Here is a 27,186-nt window from a genome sequence, read left to right as displayed (position 1 = left end):
TTTTTTTTTTCGGGTCGAAATTTTGAATTTAGATATCTCAGCTCTGGAAGGGTCTAGAGCCTCCATTTTTGCACTCAGGTCAAAGTCTCACAGCCCTCTATCATAATCCAGAGTTTTGAGAAGATTGGAGAAACTTAATTTTTCGCCCGAAAATTAAAAAAAACCGAAAGGGGTGACACTATCGTTTTTTTTTTCGGGTCGAAATTTTTAATTTTGATATCTCAGCTCTGGAAGGGTCTAGAGCCTCCATTTTTGCACTCAGGTGAAAGTCTCACGGCCCTCTATCAGAATCCAGAGTTTTGAGAAGATTGGAGAAACTTAATTTTTCACCGGAAAATGAAAAAAACGAAAGGGGTAACACTGTCGTTTTTTTTTCGGGTCGAAATTTTGAATTTCGATATCTCAGCTCTGGAAGGGTCTAAAGCCTCCATTTTTGCACTCAGGTGAAAGTCTCATGGCCCTCTATCAGAATCCAGAGTTTTGAGAAGATTGGAGAAACTTAATTTTTCGCCCGAAAATGAAAAAAAACGAAAGGGGTAACACTGTCGTTTTTTTTTTCGGGTCGAAATTTTGAATTTAGATATCTCAGCTCTGGAAGGGTCTAGAGCCTCCATTTTTGCACTCAGGTCAAAGACTCACAGCCCTCTATCATAATCCAGAGTTTTGAGAAGATTGGAGAAACTTAATTTTTCGCCCGAAAATAAAAAAAACGAAAGGGGTAACACTGTCGTTTTTTTTTTTCGGGTCGAAATTTTAAATATTTTGGTATCTCAGCTCTGGAAGGGTCTAGAGCCTCCATTTTTGCACTCAGGTCAAAGTCTCGTGGCCCTCTATCAGAATCCAGAGTTTTGAGAAGATTGGAGAAACTTAATTTTTCGCCCGAAAATGAAAAAAACGAAAGGGGTAACACTGTCGTTTTTTTTTCGGGTCAAAATTTTGAATTTCGATATCTCAGCTCTGGAAGGGTCTAGAGCCTCCATTTTTGCACTCAGGTGAAAGTCTCATGGCCCTCTATCAGAATCCAGAGTTTTGAGAAGATTGGAGAAACTTAATTTTTCGCCCGAAAATGAAAAAAAAAAACGAAAAGGGTAACACTGTCGTTTTTTTTTCGGGTCGAAATTTTGAATTTAGATATCTCAGCTCTGGAAGGGTCTAGAGCCTCCATTTTTGCACTCAGGTCAAAGTCTCACAGCCCTCTATCATAATCCAGAGTTTTGAGAAGATTGGAGAAGCTTAATTTTTCGCCCGAAAATTAAAAAAAACGAAAGGGGTAACACTGTCGTTTTTTTTCGGGTCGAAATTTTGAATTTTGATATCTCAGCTCTGGAAGGGTCTAGAGCCTCCATTTTTGCAATCAGGTGAAAGTCTCATGGCCCTCTATCAGAATCCAGAGTTTTGAGAAGATTGGAGAAACTTAATTTTTCGCCCGAAAAAGAAAAAAACGAAAGGGGTAACACTGTCGTTTTTTTTTTCGGGTCGAAATTTTGAGTTTCGATATCTCAGCTCTGGAAGGGTCTAGAGCCTCCATTTTTGCACTCAGGTCAAAGTCTCACAGCCCTCGATCAAAATCCAGAGTTTTGAGAAGATTGGAGAAACTTAATTTTTCGCCCGAAAATGAAAAAAACGAAAGGGGTAACACCGTCGTTTTTTTTTCGGGTCGAAATTTTGAATTTCGATATCTCAGCTCTGGAAGGGTCTAGAGCCTCCATTTTTGCACTCAGGTCAAAGTCTCACAGCCCTCTATCATAATCCAGAGTTTTGAGAAGATTGGAGAAACTTAATTTTTCGCCCGAAAAAAAAAAACGAAAGGGGTAACACTGTCGTTTTTTTTTCGGGTCGAAATTTTGAGTTTCGATATCTCAGCTCTGGAAGGGTCTAGAGCCTCCATTTTTGCACTCAGGTCAAAGTCTCGTGGCCCTCTATCAGAATTCAGAGTTTTGAGAAGATTGGAGAAACTTAATTTTTCGCCCGAAAATGAAAAAAAACGAAAGGGGTAACACTGTCGGGTTTTTTTTTCGGGTCGAAATTGTGAATTTTGATATCGCAGCTCTGGAAGGGTCTAGAGCCTCCATTTTTGCACTCAGGTGAAAGTCTCACAGCCCTCTATCATAATCCAGAGTTTTGAGAAGATTGGAGAAACTTAATTTTTCGCCCGAAAATTAAAAAAAACGAAAGGGGTAACACTGTCGTTTTTTTTTTTTGGGTCGAAATTTTGAATTTCGATATCTCAGCTCTGGAAGGGTCTAGAGCCTCCATTTTTGCACTCAAGTCAAAGTCTCACAGCCCTCGATCAAAATCCAGAGTTTTGAGAAGATTGGAGAAACTTAATTTTTCGCCCGAAAATGAAAAAAAAACGAAAGGGGTAACACTGTCGTTTTTTTTTTAACACTGTCGTTTTTTTTTCAGGTCGAAATTTTGAATCTCGATATCTCAGCTCTGGAAGGGTCTAGAGCCTCCATTTTTGCACTCAGGTGAAAGTCTCATGGCCCTCTATCAGAATCCAGAGTTTTGAGAAGATTGGAGAAACTTAATTTTTCGCCCGAAAATGAAAAAAAAAACGAAAGGGGTAACACTGTCGTTTTTTTTTTTCGGGTCGAAATTTTGAATTTAGATATCTCAGCTCTGGAAGGGTCTAGAGCCTCCATTTTTGCACTCAGGTCAAAGTCTCACAGCCCTCTATCATAATCCAGAGTTTTGAGAAGATTGGAGAAACTTAATTTTTCGCCCGAAAATTAAAAAAAACCGAAAGGGGTAACACTATCGTTTTTTTTTTCGGGTCGAAATTTTTAATTTTGATATCTCAGCTCTGGAAGGGTCTAGAGCCTCCATTTTTGCACTCAGGTGAAAGTCTCACGGCCCTCTATCAGAATCCAGAGTTTTGAGAAGATTGGAGAAACTTAATTTTTCACCGGAAAATGAAAAAAACGAAAGGGGTAACACTGTCGTTTTTTTTTCGGGTCGAAATTTTGAATTTCGATATCTCAGCTCTGGAAGGGTCTAAAGCCTCCATTTTTGCACTCAGGTGAAAGTCTCATGGCCCTCTATCAGAATCCAGAGTTTTGAGAAGATTGGAGAAACTTAATTTTTCGCCCGAAAATGAAAAAAAACGAAAGGGGTAACACTGTCGTTTTTTTTTTCGGGTCGAAATTTTGAATTTAGATATCTCAGCTCTGGAAGGGTCTAGAGCCTCCATTTTTGCACTCAGGTCAAAGACTCACAGCCCTCTATCATAATCCAGAGTTTTGAGAAGATTGGAGAAACTTAATTTTTCGCCCGAAAATAAAAAAAACGAAAGGGGTAACACTGTCGTTTTTTTTTTTCGGGTCGAAATTTTAAATATTTTGGTATCTCAGCTCTGGAAGGGTCTAGAGCCTCCATTTTTGCACTCAGGTCAAAGTCTCGTGGCCCTCTATCAGAATCCAGAGTTTTGAGAAGATTGGAGAAACTTAATTTTTCGCCCGAAAATGAAAAAAACGAAAGGGGTAACACTGTCGTTTTTTTTTCGGGTCAAAATTTTGAATTTCGATATCTCAGCTCTGGAAGGGTCTAGAGCCTCCATTTTTGCACTCAGGTGAAAGTCTCATGGCCCTCTATCAGAATCCAGAGTTTTGAGAAGATTGGAGAAACTTAATTTTTCGCCCGAAAATGAAAAAAAAAAACGAAAAGGGTAACACTGTCGTTTTTTTTTCGGGTCGAAATTTTGAATTTAGATATCTCAGCTCTGGAAGGGTCTAGAGCCTCCATTTTTGCACTCAGGTCAAAGTCTCACAGCCCTCTATCATAATCCAGAGTTTTGAGAAGATTGGAGAAGCTTAATTTTTCGCCCGAAAATTAAAAAAAACGAAAGGGGTAACACTGTCGTTTTTTTTCGGGTCGAAATTTTGAATTTTGATATCTCAGCTCTGGAAGGGTCTAGAGCCTCCATTTTTGCAATCAGGTGAAAGTCTCATGGCCCTCTATCAGAATCCAGAGTTTTGAGAAGATTGGAGAAACTTAATTTTTCGCCCGAAAAAGAAAAAAACGAAAGGGGTAACACTGTCGTTTTTTTTTTCGGGTCGAAATTTTGAGTTTCGATATCTCAGCTCTGGAAGGGTCTAGAGCCTCCATTTTTGCACTCAGGTCAAAGTCTCACAGCCCTCGATCAAAATCCAGAGTTTTGAGAAGATTGGAGAAACTTAATTTTTCGCCCGAAAATGAAAAAAACGAAAGGGGTAACACCGTCGTTTTTTTTTCGGGTCGAAATTTTGAATTTCGATATCTCAGCTCTGGAAGGGTCTAGAGCCTCCATTTTTGCACTCAGGTCAAAGTCTCACAGCCCTCTATCATAATCCAGAGTTTTGAGAAGATTGGAGAAACTTAATTTTTCGCCCGAAAAAAAAAAACGAAAGGGGTAACACTGTCGTTTTTTTTTCGGGTCGAAATTTTGAGTTTCGATATCTCAGCTCTGGAAGGGTCTAGAGCCTCCATTTTTGCACTCAGGTCAAAGTCTCGTGGCCCTCTATCAGAATTCAGAGTTTTGAGAAGATTGGAGAAACTTAATTTTTCGCCCGAAAATGAAAAAAAACGAAAGGGGTAACACTGTCGGGTTTTTTTTTCGGGTCGAAATTTTGAATTTTGATATCGCAGCTCTGGAAGGGTCTAGAGCCTCCATTTTTGCACTCAGGTGAAAGTCTCACAGCCCTCTATCATAATCCAGAGTTTTGAGAAGATTGGAGAAACTTAATTTTTCGCCCGAAAATTAAAAAAAACGAAAGGGGTAACACTGTCGTTTTTTTTTTTTGGGTCGAAATTTTGAATTTCGATATCTCAGCTCTGGAAGGGTCTAGAGCCTCCATTTTTGCACTCAAGTCAAAGTCTCACAGCCCTCGATCAAAATCCAGAGTTTTGAGAAGATTGGAGAAACTTAATTTTTCGCCCCAAAAAAAAAAACGTAAGGGGTACCACTGTCGTTTTTTTTTTCGGGCAGAATTTTTGAGTTTCGATATCTCAGCTCTGGAAGGGGCTAGAGCCTCCATTTTTGCACTCAGGTCTAAGTCTCATGGCCCTCTATCAGAATTTGGGAAGATTGGAGAAACTTAATTTTTCGCCCAAAAAAAAAAACGTAAGGGGTACCACTGTCGTTTTTTTTTCGGGCCGAATTTTTGAGTTTCGATATCTCAGCTCTGGAAGGGGCTAGAGCCTCCATTTTTGCACTCAGGTCTAAGTCTCATGGCCCTCTATCAGAATTTGGGAAGATTGGAGAAACTCAATTTTTCGCCCCAAAAAAAAAACGTAAGGGGTACCACTGTCGTTTTTTTTTTCGGGCCGAATTTTTGAGTTTCGATATCTCAGCTCTGGAAGGGGCTAGAGCCTCCATTTTTGCACTCAGGTCTAAGTCTCATGGCCCTCTATCAGAATTTGGGGAGATTGGAGAAACTTAATTTTTCGCCCAAAAAAAAAAAACGTAAGGGGTACCACTGTCGTTTTTTTTTCGGGCCGAATTTTTGAGTTTCGATATCTCAGCTCTGGAAGGGGCTAGAGCCTCCATTTTTGCACTCAGGTCTAAGTCTCATGGCCCTCTATCAGAATTTGGGAAGATTTGAGTAACTTAATTTTTCGCCCAAAAAAAAAAACGACAGTGGTACCCCTTACGTTTTTTTTTTTTCGGGCCGAATTTTTGAGTTTCGATATATCAGCTCTGGAAGGGGCTAGAGCCTCCATTTTTGCACTCAGGTCTAAGTCTCATGGCCCTCTATCAGAATTTGGGAAGATTGGAGTAACTTAATTTTTCGCCCCAAAAAAAAAAAACGTAAGGGGTACCACTGTCGTTTTTTTTTTCGGGCCGAATTTTTGAGTTTCGATATCTCAGCTCTGGAAGGGGCTAGAGCCTCCATTTTTGCACTCAGGTCTAAGTCTCATGGCCCTCTATCAGAATTTGGGAAGATTGGAGAAACTTAATTTTTCGCCCCAAAAAAAAACGTAAGGGGTAACACTGTCGTTTTTTTTTTCGGGCCGAATATTTGAGTTTCGATATCTCAGCTCTGGAAGGGGCTAGAGCCTCCATTTTTGCACTCAGGTCTAAGTCTCATGGCCCTCTATCAGAATTTGGGGAGATTGGAGAAACTTAATTTTTCGCCCAAAAAAAAAACGTAAGGGGTACCACTGTCGTTTTTTTTTCGGGCCGAATTTTTGAGTTTCGATATCTCAGCTCTGGAAGGGGCTAGAGCCTCCATTTTTGCACTCAGGTCTAAGTCTCATGGCCCTCTATCAGAATTTGGGAAGATTGGAGTAACTTAATTTTTCGCCCAAAAAAAAAAAACGACAGTGGTACCCCTTACGTTTTTTTTTTTCGGGCCGAATTTTTGAGTTTCGATATATCAGCTCTGGAAGGGGCTAGAGCCTCCATTTTTGCACTCAGGTCTAAGTGTCATGGCCCTCTATCAGAATTTGGGAAGATTGCAGAAACTTAATTTTTCGCCCAAAAAAAAAAACGTAAGGGGTACCACTGTCGTTTTTTTTTCGGGCCGAATTTTTGAGTTTCGATATCTCAGCTCTGGAAGGGGCTAGAGCCTCCATTTTTGCACTCAGGTCTAAGTCTCATGGCCCTCTATCAGAATTTGGGAAGATTGGAGAAACTTAATTTTTCGCCCAAAAAAAAAACGTAAGGGGTACCACTGTCGTTTTTTTTTCGGGCCGAATTTTTGAGTTTCGATATCTCAGCTCTGGAAGGGGCTAGAGTCTCCATTTTTGCACTCAGGTCTAAGTCTCATGGCCCTCTATCAGAATTTGGGAAGATTGGAGAAACTTAATTTTTCGCCCAAAAAAAAAACAACGTAAGGGGTACCACTGTCGTTTTTTTTTTCGGTCCGAATTTTTGAGTTTCCATATCTCAGCTCTGGAAGGGTCTAGAGCCTCCATTTTTGCACTCAGGTCTAAGTCTCATGGCCCTCTATCAGAATTTGGGAAGATTGGAGAAACTTAATTTTTCGCCCAAAAAAAAAACGTAAGGGGTACCACTGTCGTTTTTTTTTTTCGGGCCGAATTTTTGAGTTTCGATATCTCAGCTCTGGAAGGGGCTAGAGCCTCCATTTTTGCACTCAGGTCTAAGTCTCATGGCCCTCTATCAGAATTTGGGAAGATTGGAGAAACTTAATTTTTCGCCCAAAAAAAAAACGTAAGGGGTACCACTGTCGTTTTTTTTTTTTCGGGCCGAATTTTTGAGTTTCGATATCTCAGCTCTGGAAGGGGCTAGAGCCTCCATTTTTGCACTCAGGTCTAAGTCTCATGGCCCTCTATCAGAATTTGGGAAGATTGGAGAAACTTAATTTTTCGCCCCAAAAAAAAAAACGTAAGGGGTACCACTGTCGTTTTTTTTTTTTCGGGCCGAATTTTTGAGTTTCGATATCTCAGCTCTGGAAGGGGCTAGAGCCTCCATTTTTGCACTCAGGTCTAAGTCTCATGGCCCTCTATCAGAATTTGGGAAGATTGGAGAAACGTAATTTTTCGCCCCAAAAAAAAACGTAAGGGGTACCACTGTCGTTTTTTTTTTTCGGGCCGAATCTTTGAGTTTCGATATCTCAGCTCTGGAAGGGGCTAGAGCCTCCATTTTTGCACTCAGGTCTAAGTCTCATGGCCCTCTATCAGAATTTGGGAAGATTGGAGAAACTTAATTTTTCGCCCAAAAAAAAAAACGTAAGGGGTACCACTTTCGTTTTTTTTTCGGGCCGAATTTTTGAGTTTCGATATCTCAGCTCTGGAAGGGGCTAGAGCCTCCATTTTTGCACTCAGGTCTAAGTCTCATGGCCCTCTATCAAAATTTGGGAAGATTGGAGAAACTTAATTTTTCGCCCCAAAAAAAAACGTAAGGGGTACCACTGTCGTTTTTTTTTCGGGCCGAATTTTTGAGTTTCGATATCTCAGCTCTGGAAGGGGCTAGAGCCTCCATTTTTGCACTCAGGTCTAAGTCTCATGGCCCTCTATCAGAATTTGGGATGATTGGAGAAACTTAATTTTTCGCCCCCAAAAAAAAACGTAAGGGGTACCACTGTCGTTTTTTTTTTCGGGCCGAATTTTTGAGTTTCGATATCTCAGCTCTGGAAGGGGCTAGAGCCTCCATTTTTGCACTCAGGTCTAAGTCTCATGGCCCTCTATCAGAATTTGGGAAGATTGGAGAAACTTAATTTTTCGCCCAAAAAAAAAACGTAAGGGGTACCACTGTCGTTTTTTTTTTTCGGGCCGAATTTTTGAGTTTCGATATCTCAGCTCTGGAAGGGGCTAGAGCCTCCATTTTTGCACTCAGGTCTAAGTCTCATGGCCCTCTATCAGAATTTGGGAAGATTGGAGAAACTTAATTTTTCGCCCAAAAAAAAAACGTAAGGGGTACCACTGTCGTTTTTTTTTTCGGGCCGAATTTTTGAGTTCCGATATCTCAGCTCTGGAAGGGGCTAGAGCCTCCATTTTTGCACTCAGGTCTAAGTCTCATGGCCCTCTATCAGAATTTGGGAAGATTGGAGTAACTTAATTTTTCGCCCCCCCAAAAAAAAACGTAAGGGGTACCACTGTCGTTTTTTTTTTCGGGCAGAATTTTTGAGTTTCGATATCTCAGCTCTGGAAGGGGCTAGAGCCTCCATTTTTGCACTCAGGTCTAAGTCTCATGGCCCTCTATCAGAATTTGGGAAGATTGGAGAAACTTAATTTTTCGCCCGAAAAAAAAAAACGAAAGGGGTAACACTGTCGTTTTTTTTTTCGGGTCGAAATTTTGAATTTAGATATCTCAGCTCTGGAAGGGTCTAGAGCCTCCATTTTTGCACTCAGGTCAAAGTCTCACAGCCCTCTATCATAATCCAGAGTTTTGAGAAGATTGGAGAAACTTAATTTTTCGCCCGAAAATGAAAAAAAAACGAAAGGGGTAACACTGTCGTTTTTTTTTTAACACTGTCGTTTTTTTTTCAGGTCGAAATTTTGAATCTCGATATCTCAGCTCTGGAAGGGTCTAGAGCCTCCATTTTTGCACTCAGGTGAAAGTCTCATGGCCCTCTATCAGAATCCAGAGTTTTGAGAAGATTGGAGAAACTTAATTTTTCGCCCGAAAATGAAAAAAAAAACGAAAGGGGTAACACTGTCGTTTTTTTTTTTTCGGGTCGAAATTTTGAATTTAGATATCTCAGCTCTGGAAGGGTCTAGAGCCTCCATTTTTGCACTCAGGTCAAAGTCTCACAGCCCTCTATCATAATCCAGAGTTTTGAGAAGATTGGAGAAACTTAATTTTTCGCCCGAAAATGAAAAAAAAAACGAAAGGGGTAACACTATCGTTTTTTTTTTTCGGGTCGAAATTTTTAATTTTGATATCTCAGCTCTGGAAGGGTCTAGAGCCTCCATTTTTGCACTCAGGTGAAAGTCTCACGGCCCTCTATCAGAATCCAGAGTTTTGAGAAGATTGGAGAAACTTAATTTTTCGCCCGAAAATGAAAAAAACGAAAGGGGTAACACTGTCGTTTTTTTTTCGGGTCGAAATTTTGAATTTCGATATCTCAGCTCTGGAAGGGTCTAAAGCCTCCATTTTTGCACTCAGGTGAAAGTCTCATGGCCCTCTATCAGAATCCAGAGTTTTGAGAAGATTGGAGAAACTTAATTTTTCGCCCGAAAATAAAAAAAACGAAAGGGGTAACACTGTCGTTTTTTTTTTTTCGGGTCGAAATTTTAAATATTTTGGTATCTCAGCTCTGGAAGGGTCTAGAGCCTCCATTTTTGCACTCAGGTCAAAGTCTCGTGGCCCTCTATCAGAATCCAGAGTTTTGAGAAGATTGGAGAAACTTAATTTTTCGCCCGAAAATGAAAAAAACGAAAGGGGTAACACTGTCGTTTTTTTTTCGGGTCAAAATTTTGAATTTCGATATCTCAGCTCTGGAAGGGTCTAGAGCCTCCATTTTTGCACTCAGGTGAAAGTCTCATGGCCCTCTATCAGAATCCAGAGTTTTGAGAAGATTGGAGAAACTTAATTTTTCGCCCGAAAATGAAAAAAAAAAAACGAAAAGGGTAACACTGTCGTTTTTTTTTCGGGTCGAAATTTTGAATTTAGATATCTCAGCTCTGGAAGGGTCTAGAGCCTCCATTTTTGCACTCAGGTCAAAGTCTCACAGCCCTCTATCATAATCCAGAGTTTTGAGAAGATTGGAGAAGCTTAATTTTTCGCCCGAAAATTAAAAAAAACAAAAGGGGTAACACTGTCGTTTTTTTTCGGGTCGAAATTTTGAATTTTGATATCTAAGCTCTGGAAGGGTCTAGAGCCTCCATTTTTGCAATCAGGTGAAAGTCTCATGGCCCTCTATCAGAATCCAGAGTTTTGAGAAGATTGGAGAAACTTAATTTTTCGCCCGAAAAAGAAAAAAACGAAAGGGGTAACACTGTCGTTTTTTTTTTCGGGTCGAAATTTTGAGTTTCGATATCTCAGCTCTGGAAGGGTCTAGAGCCTCCATTTTTGCACTCAGGTCAAAGTCTCACAGCCCTCGATCAAAATCCAGAGTTTTGAGAAGATTGGAGAAACTTAATTTTTCGCCCGAAAATGAAAAAAACGAAAGGGGTAACACCGTCGTTTTTTTTTCGGGTCGAAATTTTGAATTTCGATATCTCAGCTCTGGAAGGGTCTAGAGCCTCCATTTTTGCACTCAGGTCAAAGTCTCACAGCCCTCTATCATAATCCAGAGTTTTGAGAAGATTGGAGAAACTTAATTTTTCGCCCGAAAAAAAACAAAACGAAAGGGGTAACACTGTCGTTTTTTTTTCGGGTCGAAATTTTGAGTTTCGATATCTCAGCTCTGGAAGGGTCTAGAGCCTCCATTTTTGCACTCAGGTCAAAGTCTCGTGGCCCTCTATCAGAATTCAGAGTTTTGAGAAGATTGGAGAAACTTAATTTTTCGCCCGAAAATGAAAAAAACGAAAGGGGTAACACTGTCGGGTTTTTTTTTCGGGTCGAAATTTTGAATTTTGATATCGCAGCTCTGGAAGGGTCTAGAGCCTCCATTTTTGCACTCAGGTGAAAGTCTCACAGCCCTCTATCATAATCCAGAGTTTTGAGAAGATTGGAGAAACTTAATTTTTCGCCCGAAAATTAAAAAAAAACGAAAGGGGTAACACTGTCGTTTTTTTTTCGGGTCGAAATTTTGAATTTTGATATCTCAGCTCTGGAAGGGTCTAGAGCCTCCATTTTTGCACTCAGGTGAAAGTCTCACGGCCCTCTATCAGAATCCAGAGTTTTGAGAAGATTGGAGAAACTTAATTTTTCGCCCGAAAATGAAAAAAACGAAAGGGGTAACACTGTCGTTTTTTTTTTTCGGGTCGAAATTTTGAATTTTGATATCTCAGCTCTGGAAGGGTCTAGAGCCTCCATTTTTGCACTCAGGTGAAAGTCTCATGGCCCTCTATCAGAATCCAGAGTTTTGAGAAGATTGGAGAAACTTAATTTTTCGCCCGAAAAAGAAAAAAACGAAAGGGGTAACACTGTCGTTTTTTTTTTTCGGGTCGAAATTTTGCATTTCGATATCTCAGCTCTGGAAGGGTCTAGAGCCTCCATTTTTGCACTCAAGTCAAAGTCTCACAGCCCTCGATCAAAATCCAGAGTTTTGAGAAGATTGGAGAAACTTAATTTTTCGCCCGAAAATGAAAAAAAACGAAAGGGGTAACACTGTCGGTTTTTTTCGAGTCGAAATTTTGAGTTTCGATATCTCAGCTCTGGAAGGGTCTAGAGCCTCCATTTTTGTAGTCAGGTCAAAGTCTCACAGCCCTCTGTCAGAATCCAGAGTTTTGAGAAGATTGGAGAAACTTAATTTTTCGCCCGAAAATGAAAAAAAAACGAAAGGGGTAACACTATCGTTTTTTTTTTCGGGTCGAAATTTTAAATTTCGATATCTCAGCTCTGGAAGGGTCTAGAGCCTCCATTTTTGCACTCAGGTCAAAGTGTCGTGGCCCTCTATCATAATCCAGAGTTTTGAGAAGATTGGAGAAACTTAATTTTTCGCCCGAAAATAAAAAAAAAACGAAAGGGGTAACACTGTCGTTTTTTTTTTCTGGTCGAAATTTTGAATTTTGATATCTCAGCTCTGGAAGGGTCTAGAGCCTCCATTTTTGCACTCAAGTCAAAGTCTCACAGCCCTCGATCAAAATCCAGAGTTTTGAGATGATTGGAGAAACTTAATTTTTCGCCCGAAAAAAAAAAAACGAAAGGGGTAACACTGTCGGTTTTTTTTTCGGGTCGAAATTTTGAGTTTCGATATCTCAGCTCTGGAAGGGTCTAGAGCCTCCATTTTTGCACTCAGGTCAAAGTCTCACAGCCCTCGATCAAAATCCAGAGTTTTGAGAAGATTGGAGAAACTTAATTTTTCGCCCAAAAAAAAAAACGAAAGGGGTAACACTGTCGTTTTTTTTTCGGGTCGAAATTTTGAATTTCGATATCTCAGCTCTGGAAGGGTCTAGAGTCTCCATTTTTGCACTCAGGTCAAAGTCTCGTGACCCTCTATCAGAATCCAGAGTTTTGAGAAGATTGGAGAAACTTAATTTTTCGCCCGAAAAAAAACAAAACGAAAGGGGTAACACTGTAGTTTTTTTTTCCGGTCGAAATTTTGAGTTTCGATATCTCAGCTCTGGAAGGGTCTAGAGCCTCCATTTTTGCACTCAGGTCAAAGTCTCACAGCCCTCTATCAGATTTCAGAGTTTTGAGAAGATTGGAGAAACTTAATTTTTCGCCCGAAAAAAAAAAAACGTAAGGGGTACCACTGTCGGTTTTTTTTTTTCGGGCCGAATTTTTGAGTTTCGATATCTCAGCTCTGGAAGGGGCTAAAGCCTCCATTTTTGCACTCAGGTCTAAGTCTCATGGCCCTCTATTAAAATGCAAAAAACATTTATTATTTTAAAGGTGAACAGGATTCATTTGCGTCGATCCACGTTGATAAAAACGTCTAAATGACACATTTTTAATGAAGCAGCCTAAAGTCCACTTTGGAAAATGTGTAGATGTCACGGTTTAACCCCCTCAAACGTGAAACTTACACGTTTGCGTTAACACGCTCCATTGGAGAGATATCCGGATGTTTATTCGCCTCTGCCATAACGACCTATTGGTTTTCATTAAACCGAGAAAATTGAATTTTTTTTTTATTTACGATCACTGAGAAATGTTCTATTATTTAAAATGCAAAAAAAAAAAATTATTATTTTCAAGGTGAATATGATTCATTTGCATGGATCCACGCCGAAGAAAACGTCTAAATTTCAAATGGCACTTAGAGGCTTTTGCATCTGAACTCTTCATATATATATATATATATATATATATATATATATTATTTTCAAGGTGAAAAGGATTAATTTGCCTGGATCCACCCCGAAGAAAACGTCACGAAAACTAAATTTCACGTTTTTAATGAAGCACCCTAATGAGTAAAATGTCTATTTTTCCGGCGTCCCCCAGCTCCTCGTTTAAGCAAAAGGTACGCTAAAACAACGTATTACATCGACGTTAAACCACGTTAACCGTGTTAACCATAACCTTTTAAATACTTGACCTAGTTCCATTGCTTAGCAACGGGATGAAACTCCTGTAACTTCAGTGCCCAACCCGCATCACGACAAGACGTGAAATAATCACGTTGGTCCAATTTGGAAAACGTGTAGATGTCACGGTTTAGTTTAAACTCAAAACCATAAATAGGGCTATACTGCCCTCTTGTGTCAAATCATATTTCTATATTTCTATATTTCTATATTTACAACAAATAAAACCAAACCCGCAATAAAAGCCCATCCAATACACCCTTTATCTCCTATCTTATTTCAGGTTAGGAAATCATATCGCTAGCATCAACGTTTCTGTCTAACTTTAGCTACCTATTGTAACCGATGTCACTTTTCATCTCGCGAGCTTATACGGCTTTTAATCGGCGTTTTTTTTTTAATAAAACATACACTGAAAATGGAGAATTAACATCGCAGTCATGTGATTTAGTCAGCTTGATTAACATTATTACAATATATTACTATTTAACACAGATGTTATTTGCCAATTACATAAACTATAAGCTCAATTCATTAGTATAAATATATATTTAGTATATAAATATATATTTATAAATAAATATTTAGTATAACATTTTTAAGTATATATATTTGTATGGTCCTCGAATGTGTTCAAATATTTCACCAGTATCAGCCTTTTCACAATTTATCACTTTGCTTGTCTGTGTTTGCCCAACTTGCATTATTAAGTAAGTCAGTAGGTGACGACAAGTGACTGTCTTTATGAGTGAACAATTTAACTTTAACTTAACAGATTACTGCCAAAAAAATTGATTATCTAACCTTAGAAAGAAACAAGTTGCTGAAACCAATCTTTAATGCTAATATATAAATTGCTCATTTTCGTCTGGACACAAAAAGAATGCACTAGTGTTTGATTGAAATTCATCTAGGCTATGCAAAATAATCCTTGAAAGATTTCTCATTAAGGCCATTCCTGTTAGGAATATGGATTGTGTATTGTCAACAATAAGCAGAAACATTCTGCATTTGCATCCAAGCGTGGATCATTCATTTTAACATTTATCCTCATTCTCATATTTAAGAATCTGTCATCTTTTATGCTACTGCCAGTGCCCACTGACATACTTTTAAAGCTATTGTTATACCATTTTTATGACCTTTAAACACCCTAAAATGCACACATGTAGGTCTGAGAAATCCAAATTTTCTCAGGGGAGTATGCCCCCGAACCCCCCTAACTTCCTCACCTTTGAATGTGTGTGACTGTGTGGTAATGTGGGCTGGTATGGTTACAGTGCCAGGGATGCCAGTCTGCCGCTGCATATAGGCCTGCAATATGCATTATTCTCTGTATCGAATCATGCTATCTTATTCCCCACCCCAGCCCCTGATGTTTCGGGTTCAGCCCCTGATGTTTTTGAAACCTAGAAACGCCCCTGGGCGACACCATTGTCAAAACAATCCCCATTCACACGGATCCACGAAAAACAAATAAAACCCCCTGTAATCTGCTGCTAGGCCATTAGATGGCGATGAAACACTATAGACTGAAAACACGCATAATAAAATAATACGCATGTGCATGACGCCGTCGTCTCCAGAGATTTGCGTTTTTGTTGTTTACGCGGAGATCGTTTTCAAAAACGTGCACTTTGAAATCCGTTTTTTTTCCCGCTGTTGACGTGCAGCCAAAACGCGTAAACAGTTTTGTGTTTTTAGTTGAAAACGGTGTCATGTAAACAGCCCCTGAATTTGAAACTGAACCTTACCCTACGGTAAAAGTAACCCTAAATGTAAATCTGAATCTGAATCTCAACCTAAACGTGAGCCTGAATGTAAATGTAAATCTAAACCTGAATCTGAATGTGAACCTAAATCTCAAACTAGAATAAATGTGAATCTGAATCAGAAAGTGAATCTAAACCTAGAATAAATGTGAATCTGAATGTGAACCTGAATCTCAACCTAGAATAAATGTGAATCTGAATGAGAAAGTGAATCTAAACCTGAATCTCAACCTATAGTAAATGTGAATCTGAAAGAAACATTTTATCTAAACCTGAATCTCATAATTATAAATATGAACCTGAATGTAAATGTGAATCCAAAACTGACTGTGAATCTGAACCTGAATCTCAATCTACAGTAAATGTGAATCTGAATGTAAATGTGAATCTAAACCTGCATGTGAATCTGAACATGACTCTCAAACTACATGTGAGCCTGAATGTAAATGTAATCTAAACCCCATCTGTGTCTATTTCAGTCACTCACTCAGTTCCTGGGCTGGTCAGTGCTGAATACAGACACTTATGACAGGATGAACAAGCTGGAAAATCGCAAGGACATCTTTCAGGACATGGTCATGTACCATGTCAAGTGCAGAAAGGATGAGATTCAGAATGTCTTGGTGGGTTTCTCCGACTTGACAGGGCTTATTCCCTAGTATGCACTAATTAAAATAAATTACAGTACATTGGTAATGTAATGGCAGTACATCCTATTTGCACAGTATGAATAAACTTGATCATGTGGAGGAGCAGTGCTGTCATATATGACAATATGATTGATGGTGTAATTAAAAGGGGTTGTATGAACATAAAAAAAAAATCATCTTGGAATACCAGCAGTGTGAAACTGACAGTGTGTTTTTTGTGTGTTAAGAACACACGTGAGTTGTATGGGAAAGAGCCTGATGAATGTGAAGAGGACGAGCTGGAGAATATTCTGGTAAAATAAAATAAAAAATCATACTTGGTTTAAAGTCTTGTTGTTTTGTTGCTGTGTGTCTTAATGTTGTTGTTCTCTACAGGCTGAGAAACTGCCAAACTCAAAGGTGTCAGAGATCTTTGAGTTTCACTTCTGTGACTTTGATTTCACTGAGCTGGACCTAGTGAAGTGTGGCATCAAGATGTACTATGAGCTGGGTGTGGTGGACAAGTTCCATATTCCACGTGAGGTGAGTGATGATGCCAGGTAAACTAAAGTTAGAATAACCTCCAGCTGTCATAAATCGCAAAAGGTAAAATGTTTAACAAATGTATTGTTTTTTTTTTCATATATTGAGCATTACAACATAACACTACATATAATACATATTCATATTACTAGGGATGTGCATAAGTACATTAATGATCGATAATGCAAAAAATGATCTGTCGTGATAGTCACAACTCTGAGGCACAAATGAATGCAAATAAAAAATGAAAACAAATGAACAGATCACTCCACTTAAAGCTACAATACCTAAGATTTTATGCCGCTAGAGGGCGCTACATTCAAAACAACAACAACGGCTTTGCGTGGAGGAACGCGGAATGATGGGAACTGTTGTTTTCAACTCCACCGTGGATAAATCAGTCAGACGGGAATCGAAAATTAGTTGTCATGGATGAGGTAAAGTTCGATTTCTATAACTGTTGCGTTTAATGACATGCTTGTTTTTCATTAAACTGAAATAACCGCAAGAAAAGTAAGGTTTAAAAGTAAATTAGTTATCACAGATGTTAGGGGAGAGCCGGGACGGTTGAAACACTTTTCAGATAAACGTCGTTTTCTAAGATACAGCCAACAGTTCACATTCTGAGAAGTATTCGCGGTGAATTTGACCTTACGATTTTTTAGCTTTCGAGTTTTTCACAAAGTTCTCTCCATTTAGGAAATGCCACACTGATGTTGAGCTGGTTTTATTTCTCTTGTCCCAGATTCTTGGGTCGTTTGTTTGACCCGTTCGCGTTTATGAGACTTGTCTTTGTAGACAGAACCAGGTGCAATCGCTAAAGAATAATTGTGCTCCATTCCATAACAAATGCGCGAAACAAGCTGACGTTTGTTGATTGAAAGACGCTAACGCACAACTACAACTTCCGCATTTGTCCAGGACTACACGCAGTACGAGCGGAAACCGAGGTAACGCGGATATGACGCGATTTACTGGCGACTCCCAGCTCACATGCCCCGTTTCCTTGGTTAAAATCTCAATTTCCTTGCGATTTAAACATTGTTTGAAACATTTGGAATATAGTAAGTTATCATCTTAACTAAATATATAACACTGGCCTTGTGATTTTGGGATATTTTAATGCAAAAATCTTAGGTATTCCACCTTTAAGGACCTGTAAAATATGGCACAATATGACACCGAGTGCTAAACTCCGATCAAGCTAGTCAATGAAAACAATGTGGCAGCTTAGTATGGTTTTGCACTAATCTGCAGGTAGCACAAAAAGATGGCCTTTGAGGTGTTTTAATTTATCTGATCACAGTCTTTAGCACCAACCACAATATAGTCAGATAACACTACTAATCAGTTACTAAAATGTTTGAGAACATCTAAGAAATATTTTAAGAATTGTACTTAGGAACGTATACGAACTTCTCAGAATTTAACTTTTTAAATTCCTTAACTACTTATTTAGGAAGATTTTCATGGCTCTCTAGATATTGCTTGGGTACCAATTTTTGCCCATTTTGTCATTTGCAAAACAAGATATAATTCATGTGCACAACACAAATGGTGCAGTGCGAGATATGCACCAAAGTTTAATATTTAAAGTTATTAACATTGTCTTATGTATGTACTGTTCACCCTAGTGAGTACCCAACTATTGCTGCTACAAGTCATTAAAGGGTTAGTTCACCCAAAAATGAAAATTAAGTCATTAATTACTCACCCCCATCGTCTTCTGAACAAAAATGAAGATATTTTTGATTAAATTTGAGAGATGGATCACTCCTACATAGGCTGCCTTAGGGATCGAAACTTGACTGCCCAGAAAGTCAATGAAAGAAAATGACAACAGTGGCTCAACTATAAGTTTTTCAAGCGACGAGAATACTTTTTGTGCGGAAAAACAAACAAAAATAACGACTTTATTCGACTACTCCATTTCTTCCTTGTAGGCCTGGGATGAGAGTTCAAGAGATTTCCACGACGCATACGCGAGAATTGCGATCTCCTTCAACTACTTCAGTTCAGTTCTCACGCATGCGTCGTTGAAATCTCTTGAACTCTCCTCTCAGGCCTACAAGGAAGAAAAGAAATAGTCGAATAAAGTCGTTATTTTTGTTTGTTTTTTCGCACAAAAAGTATTCACGTCGCTTGATAAACATACTTGAGCCACTGTAGTCACACGGAATATTTAAACATTTTCTTCATTGACTTTCTGGGCCGTCAAGTTTCAATCCCTTAGGAGCCTATGTAGCAGTGATCCACCTCTCAAATTTAATCAAAAAATATCTTCATTTGTGTTCCAAAGATGAACGAAGGTCTTACGGGGTTGGTACAGCAATTAATTAATGACTTAATTTTCATTTTTGGGTGAACTAACCCTTTAAAGAGATATTGAGTTCCAAGACACAATATTTCCAGTGCCTTGTAAGACTGAATGCTGACATTGCTTTATCTCTAGACCCTGGTGCGCTTTGTGTACTCAGTCAGTAAAGGTTACAGGAAGATCACCTACCACAACTGGAGGCATGGCTTCAACGTTGGCCAGACCATGTTTACACTGCTCATGGTAAGAGAAAACTCTCTCAGAATTAAAAAAAAAAATAAAAAATCAGTTTTAGACCTTATTAAGAGGGCCCTAAAAAAACTCATCATCTCAATCCCCTTAAAATAAGTTACAAGTGTTCAGCCTACTAGAGAAACTGTACTCTCATTAACAAACAAACAAGTCATGTTAGCCTTGTAACTAATCATTTGATAAATTTGCCTCTCTGTTTGATGGGTGCTAGAGTCGTGGGCCTTTTTTAGGTAATATGTTTAATGATACGGCCCACCTCCAACACATATCCTCTGAAATGGCAGACCCATCTAATTAATCATCCAAGTGTAAACCTGCTCCTGGTAAAGTCATGTGTAATCACAGTGAATTGGCCGTACATCAGGAAGGATGGAGTATTGGAGCACTGGAAAAAATGAAGGCCAGGCTGCTAATGAACCTTTCTCAGCACTACTCCCATGCTTCACTGAGCCTAATGAGCCCTCACTAGTCAGAGTGTCTTAAGGAGGCTCCGCCTTCAAGCCAATTATATCGGTTCTCATGTTTCTCAGACAGGTGACCTGAAGCGCTACTATACGGACCTGGAGGCGATGGCCATGGTGACCGCTGGGCTCTGTCATGATATTGACCACCGTGGCACTAACAATCTCTATCAGATGAAGTATGTACTCATTACTGTCAACGCACCACTGCTCTTATCAAAGAAAAATGTGTATGTATAACAATATTCAGAAATACTGTTTGACGAGGGTCTTAAATCACCTGTTTTTTTTTTGTTTTTTTTGAGAAGACACCCATGGAAGTCATGGGTCACATGGTTATCTATGCAGGATAAGACATGACTAAAAAGACGGTCACACTTTAGAATATGGTCCAATTCTCACTATTAACTATAACTTTTGCCTCAATAAACTACTAATTACTGCTTAGTAATAGTTAGTAAGGTAGTTTTTAAAGCTGCAGTTCGTAACTTTTGGTGCTCGAGCAGTTAATAAACAGCCTAATGGTCTAATTCGAATATAAACACTTATTATACGTGCAGACAAGAACATGGTTTGGAAAATGGATTCATTATGTACTTGCTTAGTATATGCATTTTGAAAAGTTATAGACTGCAGCTTTAAGTTAAGGTATTGGGTAGGAATTGTGTAGGATTAAAGGATTAACAATATATGTTTCATCTATATTAAAAGGCAACATTTAGATTTGATTAATTTTAATCATGCTACATTTTCAAGCTGAAATCTCAAATTGCATTATGGTTATTTACATTCAATTTGATTAAAAGTCTTTGACCTTCTGGGTCTTGAGAATCATTTTCTATGATGATTTTGCCAGGTCTGGGAATCCACTGGCAAAGCTGCATGGTTCCTCCATTCTCGAGAGGCACCATCTGGACTTTGGAAAAACTCTGCTTAGAGATGAGGTAATGCTAAATATAAAGTTTAAACTATATTTCTAGACATTTTTCAGAAGGCTTCAGCCATCATTACAATTTTGAACTCTACAGACCATTGAGAATGTACATCTAGTTGATAACTGCCTCCTCACTCACAGCTAGCAGTTTCCTCACTAAAATAATTTGTTTTCCAAGGCCTTAAATATCTACCAGAATCTGAACCGAAGACAGCACGAACTCGTCATCCATTTGATGGACATAGCTATCATCGCAACGGACTTGGCCTTGTATTTCAAGTAAGAAATTTATATTTCAGCCCTGTGGGATATACTTTGTGAATTATTTATTCAGAGTTAAGCCTCGTTCACACCAAGGACTATAACTATAATGATAAAGATAGTTCCAAAAATCATTCAAAATTTAAAAGAATATCAGTCTGCATCACACTTATAACAATAATGGCTGAGAGAAACAATATTTTTGGCATCATTTTCAGATAGATTTTTTCCCAGCTGATAAATGATAAAAACATTGACTGCTAATCAGAATCCATCCTGCTTTAACCCTTAAATGCATGATTGTTTCACCAATCATTATTATATATTCAGGTCTTCACCAACCCGAATAAAAATAAAACTCTCCTGATCTTAGAATCATAGTTACAGAAGAATAAAATAAAGCATATTTTGTTACGTTTTGGAGCTTGGAAGGGATCAGTTTGAGCAGATGTTTTCATACCATCATCTCTGTCCTCGTCAGAGCTCTCATTTCCCATTACATTCAGCATCTGTCTCATAATCTGTCTTAAACACATTTATTCTTTTGTTTTTTTACCTGAAACGACACTTCGTCAGACATTACCAGCTTGTGAAATAAAGGTGAAATTCCTCTTATTCAGTCATCAAACGTTCAATTATGATGGTGCAGAAAAAATATACTTACACTGTTACACACCTCGGGTCGTTAGCGACCCTATACATTTTTTTTTTTTTTTTGGTACAAACAAATGTATGGGAAAACGGGCATTCTTTTATAAATTTTATTTTTAAAAATGTTGTTACATTGTTTACAATGAATTTATTGAGGAATACTAAGAAGGTTGATGTCTAACTTAAAGCTACACTGTGTAACTCTTTTAGCTTATTCTTAGCTAAAAACACTTAGTTCTTTCAAAAATATATGTGCTCATTAATGTATATTTACTTCGTTCAATGAATTCGTTCAAGTATTCTCGTGAGTGTATAATACTATGCCATTGAAAATACATACGGGTAAGGGGTTCGCCATGTCGGTCGCCATGTTGCCCCTCCATCTTGAAAGTACATTAGCCAAAGAGAGACATACCCGTTAATTCAAGCTTCGCCTTTCGCGTTTACGTTTGAGTTAACACTCATGGACGAGGTCGAACTGGAAGCCATGTTAATCTTGGACTACATTGGCCACCGTAGGAGTTAAAACGAAATCGGAATTGAGAGGAACAGAAACTAATATTCACTGGATGGTCATATACCTTTTCACCGCTAGATGGGGGTAAAAATCACACAGTGTAGCTTTAAAAAATGAATGAGTAGGATGGTAGTGAATGACGTCCCGGGTCACTAAAGACCTGAGATATGCGTTTGAGGCTTAAAGAGCTTGAGCATTTAAAGTCCCTGTGAACCGGAAGTTGCAAACGACTTTTCTCCAGTGTTGTGACGTATTTCAGAGAGAAACGGAATACTAAATGAGGCAAAATAGTGGGCGTGGCTTTTTTTTTCAACTAGCACCTGATTGGATCTAGAAAAATGGGTGTTTCATTCTGAAATGGAGGATGACGCAAGTTTACACACGCTGTCAATCAATGCTCGCTCGGCGCTCGCAAACACACACAGCTGTCAGTTGGAGGGGCGTGGTTATGGATGTTAAGGAGACACCAAAACCGTAAAGCCTACTTCATCGGGCAAGGTCCTCCAATGCAGAGGGGAGGGGCATTTTCAAAATTTGATTAAAGATTACGAAGCCAAAATTTTTTTTTGTGTGGATTGACTTGTATGTATTGTTCACCACAAAACGATCAATTTAGGCAAACAAAGTAAGTATGGTCAATTTTAATTTCATGGGGACTTTAAAGTGCTAGACGCCATAAATGCAGCCTGCGCTTAGAATAAACAGAACAATATTGTGTGTTGGTGTGGACACTAATATAGTTATCGTCCATTGTGTGAACGGCAGAGCTGCATACGCATGATTAACATGAATTTAAAGGGTTAGTTCACCCAAAAATGAAAATTAAGTCATTAATTAATAATTACTCACCCCCATGCTGTACCAACCCCGTAAGACCTTCGTTCGTCTTCGGAACACAAATGAAGATATTTTTGATTAAATTTGAGAGCTGTATAACTACCACATTGGCTCCTAAGGGACTGCCTCTTGACGGCCCAGAAAGTCAATGAAGAAAATGTTTAAATATCCCAAGTGACTACCGTGGCTCAACTATATGTTTATCAAGCGACGCGAATACTTTTTGTGCGAAAAAACAAACAAAAATAACGAGTTTATTCGACTATTTCTTTTCTTCCTTGTAGGCCAGAAATGAGACTTCCTTAGATTTCCACGACGCATGCGCGAGATTTGCGATCTGCTTACACTACTTCAGAGCCGCTCTGCACTACTTCAGATCGCAATTCTTATTATAGTTATACAGCTCTCAAATTTAATCAAAAATATCTTCATTTGTGTTCCGAAGACGAACGAAGGTCTTACGGGGTTGGTACAGCATGGGGGTGAGTAATTAATGACTTAATTTTCATTTTTGGGTGAACTAACCCTTTAATCATGATGCGCCTCCACAGGAAAAGGACCATGTTTCAGAAGATTGTGGATCAGTCCAAGACCTACGAGAGCTGGGACAGTTGGACCAAATACATGATGTTAGAAACAACTCGGAAAGAGATTGTCATGTAAGTGCTGTGAGAAAATCATTGGTTACAAATCTTATACCAACCATAATATTTGTTTGGAAAATAAGCTGATTTATATACTTGCAAAAGAAAATATGCAGCAGATTGAATTTGGTGCCATTTAGGGTTCATAAATATGAATTCACAGCATGGTATTTTGGTTCTCCTCACCGCAGGGCTATGATGATGACTGCCTGTGATTTGTCAGCCATTGCCAAGCCATGGGAGATTCAGAGCAAGGTTATATATTCCTAATGCATAATGCAATGTCACATGCAACGCCTGATACTACAGCAATGTATTCAAACATCTAGGGCAGCCAAGGGTGTGACTGCACAGGAAAATAAAATCGCTGGGCTCTCAGACGGCATAATGAGTCTGAAACCCTATTCATATGATAATGTATCCATGGATGGGTTGTTTACATTCGTTGTTTAACATTCATATGCAATTCATAGCAGACGGCACTGTAGATCATCTCACATGTGTGAGATTATATACATAATACATAAAAAAAAAATGAATATTGCTTCTTTAAGATGTTTTTTTTTTTTTTGGTAATGCTATTATTATATTCATGAAGTAGATCCAAGAACAATGATGATAAAGCTAGATTTCATAGTTGCAAATGGGACATGTGCCAGGTCTGTTTCAACGGACATTGTTATGGAACGATTTCTGCTTTTTTAAAGTCATTAATGGTCTCTAATGCACAGTTAATATATTTCACACATAAAGTCCATAATTTGCTTCTCTCAAAATGCATCTACAATGAACATAAATCAAAGCTTAATATTGACCGTGGCTACTTGCTCTCTTTCCTGCAGGTGGCGCTGTCTGTTGCTGCAGAATTCTGGGAGCAGGGTGACCTGGAGAGGACAGTGCTGGAGCAGCAGCCCATTGTGAGAGAGCGCCTGGAATGAAGGGGTGGGGGGTGTTGGGAGGGGGGGCTGAGAGAAAAGGAATAAGAATGAAAAGTTCCCATGGGTCATGTCGTGATGTACTGCCTATTATGCGGTGCAGTGAATCAGAAAGAGCGGTCACAAAAGCCCAGTCAAACAGACTGCTTCCAAACTCCCCATTTGCTGGGATTGGAAATGCAGAATGTAATTTCAATTTTGGAAAAAGTTCCTCTGAACTTTCTACTTAAGTCTAATGGATCTTCGCCACTACATCTATTCAGTTTGCCTCAATATGTTGTGGGGTTTCATTTTGATACAAATTAAGCACATGCTGTTTTATCTACAGCCCATGATGGACCGGAACAAAGCGGATGATCTTCCCAAACTGCAGTGTGGTTTCATTGATTTCGTCTGTGCTTTCGTTTACAAGGTGAGGTCTTCCATTTTGATTAGTAAACAAAACAACATATGGGAATTCATTGATCTACACTTCAAAATGTTCACAGGATCCAGACGAGAGTCCATCAGGAAGCAGATACATAATCATCAGCATAAATGCACCGCGATGGTCTTGATCAGATGTCTGTATACTTGACTTTTATTGACTGTGAACGTCAGAATGCAGTCCTGCTGGAATTAGAGAATGTGAAGTAAAGACTCTCAGAAATAACAAAAATAAGTCTTGACTGCATTATTCCAGTGTGATGTAGCTTATTTGAATGCAGTTAGAATTTCTTCTAATCTATTTGATAAAAAATCGGAGAGATTTCTGTCCCTCCGTTGACAGCTTCGATGCTTCAAAAAATTCATAAAAGAGATTGTAAGACTATTTGAATTGATTGGTTTAGTCCAAATTTTCTGGAGAGACACGATCACTTTATATGATGAACAAATTGAGTTTAGGCTTTTATTCACATTAAACATTCATCAACTCACGCATTAATTGTGGTAAACGGAACCTCAAGTATGTATGCTTGACATGCGAGAACCAATGAGGTTCAATCTCGTGTTACGCAGCACGTTTGAGCTTCAACAAGAACCAATGAAGTTCATTCTCATGTAACGCAGCACATTTGAGCTTCAGCAAGAACCAATGAGGTTCATTCTCGTGTTACGCAGCACTTTGAGGTTCCTCAAGAACCAATGAGGTTCATTCTCGTGTTACGCAGCACTTTGAGCTTCCTCAAGAACCAATGAGGTTCATTCTCGTGTTACGCAGCACTTTGAGCTTCAGCAAGAACCAATGAGGTTCATTCTCGTGTTACGCAGCACTTTGAGCTTCCTCAAGAACCAATGAGGTTCATTCTGATGTTACACAGCACGTTTGAGCTTCATCGAGAAACAATGAGCTTCCATAATACGTTTTTTTTATGATATGGATAGTTAGGATAACAACATCTTGAATGATGTAGAAATTTCTTTATAAATCAACTATTTTACCCACCTCCAATACTCCCCCTTTATTCATGTCCCATCCCTCTTGCAGGAGTTCTCTCGCTTCCATGTGGAGATCACACCCATGCTAGATCGTCTGCTGAACAACAGGAAGGAGTGGAACGCTCTGAAGGAAGAACATGAGGCCAAGTTAGCAAAGCTGGAAGAGGCCAAGAAAGCTAAAGAGGAAGCAGAAGCTGCCGCATTAGCTGCCAGACAAGGTAAATAATAGTGACTCAAGCTGTGTATCAATGTGTCTTAATTGTCATTTTGGGATTAACTATTCCTTTTTGCTCATTTACATGTTGTTTCAAACCTGTGTTATTTGTTCCTTGTGTGGAACACAAATAAGATATGTTGACACTGAAGTGAGGACAAAATAACGCAATAGAATCAGAAAAGTCAATGCGTCTAATAGATTTTTAGTGAATAAAGACTTACATTTCAGTGTTTTTCCCCTCACAAATGCTATCATATGACTTTATATGGACTACTTTTTGGTGCTTTTTTTTTGTCTTTTTGCATTCAATGTAAGGGAAAAAAACAACATGAACATTCTTACACATTTATCCTTTTGTGTTCCACAGAAGGAAAAAAAAATGGGTTTGAAACTTTCATTTTTTTTTACAAACAACTGACTATTGTAATTTTTTGCTTTTCTATATCTACATTCTCTCCACACAGCAAGCGCTGGCCAATCCTCATCTCAGTCCAAGACCTGTGTAATTTCCTAGACGTCAAACTGCAAAAACAGACAATAAGAATGTATGACAATGCACCCATAATTTGGGCCACTTTTATTGTTTCTCTATGTAGGATATTACTTTGTCAAGTATTTGCACTAGTCTTGAGCTTAAACACACCAAAGGGTTTTCTTTACTTATAAGTAAATACAACATCAATACATATCCCACACCAGGTTTATGTCATCAACAGATAGTTTTCTTAAAGCTATAATTATCAAAATGTAGTGTATATTGGCTGAAACTGTACAGAATAGAATTCTTACATACTGAATTACATTTTAGAGAGCACTTTGAGAGTCCACATAAACATTTGTTGTTGTTTTTTAATTATTACTATTTATATGTAGAAATAAAAGTGAGGAATTGTTGAGCCAAGCCTCGTCTTTTAAAGCTTTGTAACTGTGTTGGTGTGCAAAATAAGAATTCTGCCCCTAGGATGCAGTATGCTCGGTTGCACTTGTGTATGTGTGTGTGTGTGTGTGTGTGTGCGTGCTAGTACTAACTGTCCCACTGGGACATACATAACAGTCTTACAAAAGCATTGGATAACACCTAGGGGGTGTTGGCCTAATCGACTGAGGAGGAGGAGAGCTGATTGGCAGGACAGTAAATATAGGCGGACTCAATGCTAGCATTTACGTCATGTCAGACGCAGTCACTCTACGTCAACGACTATGATGTCACATCTTCCGCTACATTTACCCCACTCCCCACAGCAAATAGGTGGAGTTAAGAAAATCTGCAACC

At 38.8% G+C, this 27,186-nt stretch overlaps 1 protein-coding gene across 1 annotated transcript; it reads left to right on the top strand.

Annotated features, from left to right (window-relative positions):
• Window positions 1-15,248: 15,248 nt before the first annotated feature.
• Window positions 15,249-26,801, top strand: LOC120460723 (rod cGMP-specific 3',5'-cyclic phosphodiesterase subunit beta). Its single transcript, XM_039648649.2, has 13 exons — window positions 15,249-15,919; window positions 16,174-16,239; window positions 16,322-16,468; window positions 18,921-19,028; window positions 19,568-19,677; window positions 20,355-20,442; window positions 20,611-20,711; window positions 23,250-23,357; window positions 23,534-23,597; window positions 24,185-24,259; window positions 24,606-24,689; window positions 25,746-25,914; window positions 26,378-26,801. Exons 1-13 carry the CDS (start codon window positions 15,830-15,832, stop codon window positions 26,425-26,427), a joined length of 1,260 nt encoding a protein of 419 aa, XP_039504583.1. The 5' UTR covers window positions 15,249-15,829; the 3' UTR covers window positions 26,428-26,801.
• Window positions 26,802-27,186: the final 385 nt, after the last annotated feature.

Source organism: Pimephales promelas, chromosome 9 (assembly GCF_988280905.1).
Source record: "Pimephales promelas chromosome 9, fPimPro1.hap1.1, whole genome shotgun sequence".
NCBI classification, from domain to species: Eukaryota; Metazoa; Chordata; class Actinopteri; order Cypriniformes; family Leuciscidae; genus Pimephales; species Pimephales promelas.
Note: the sequence above shows the minus strand (reverse complement) of the source record. Positions and strands in the feature narration are given on the sequence as shown.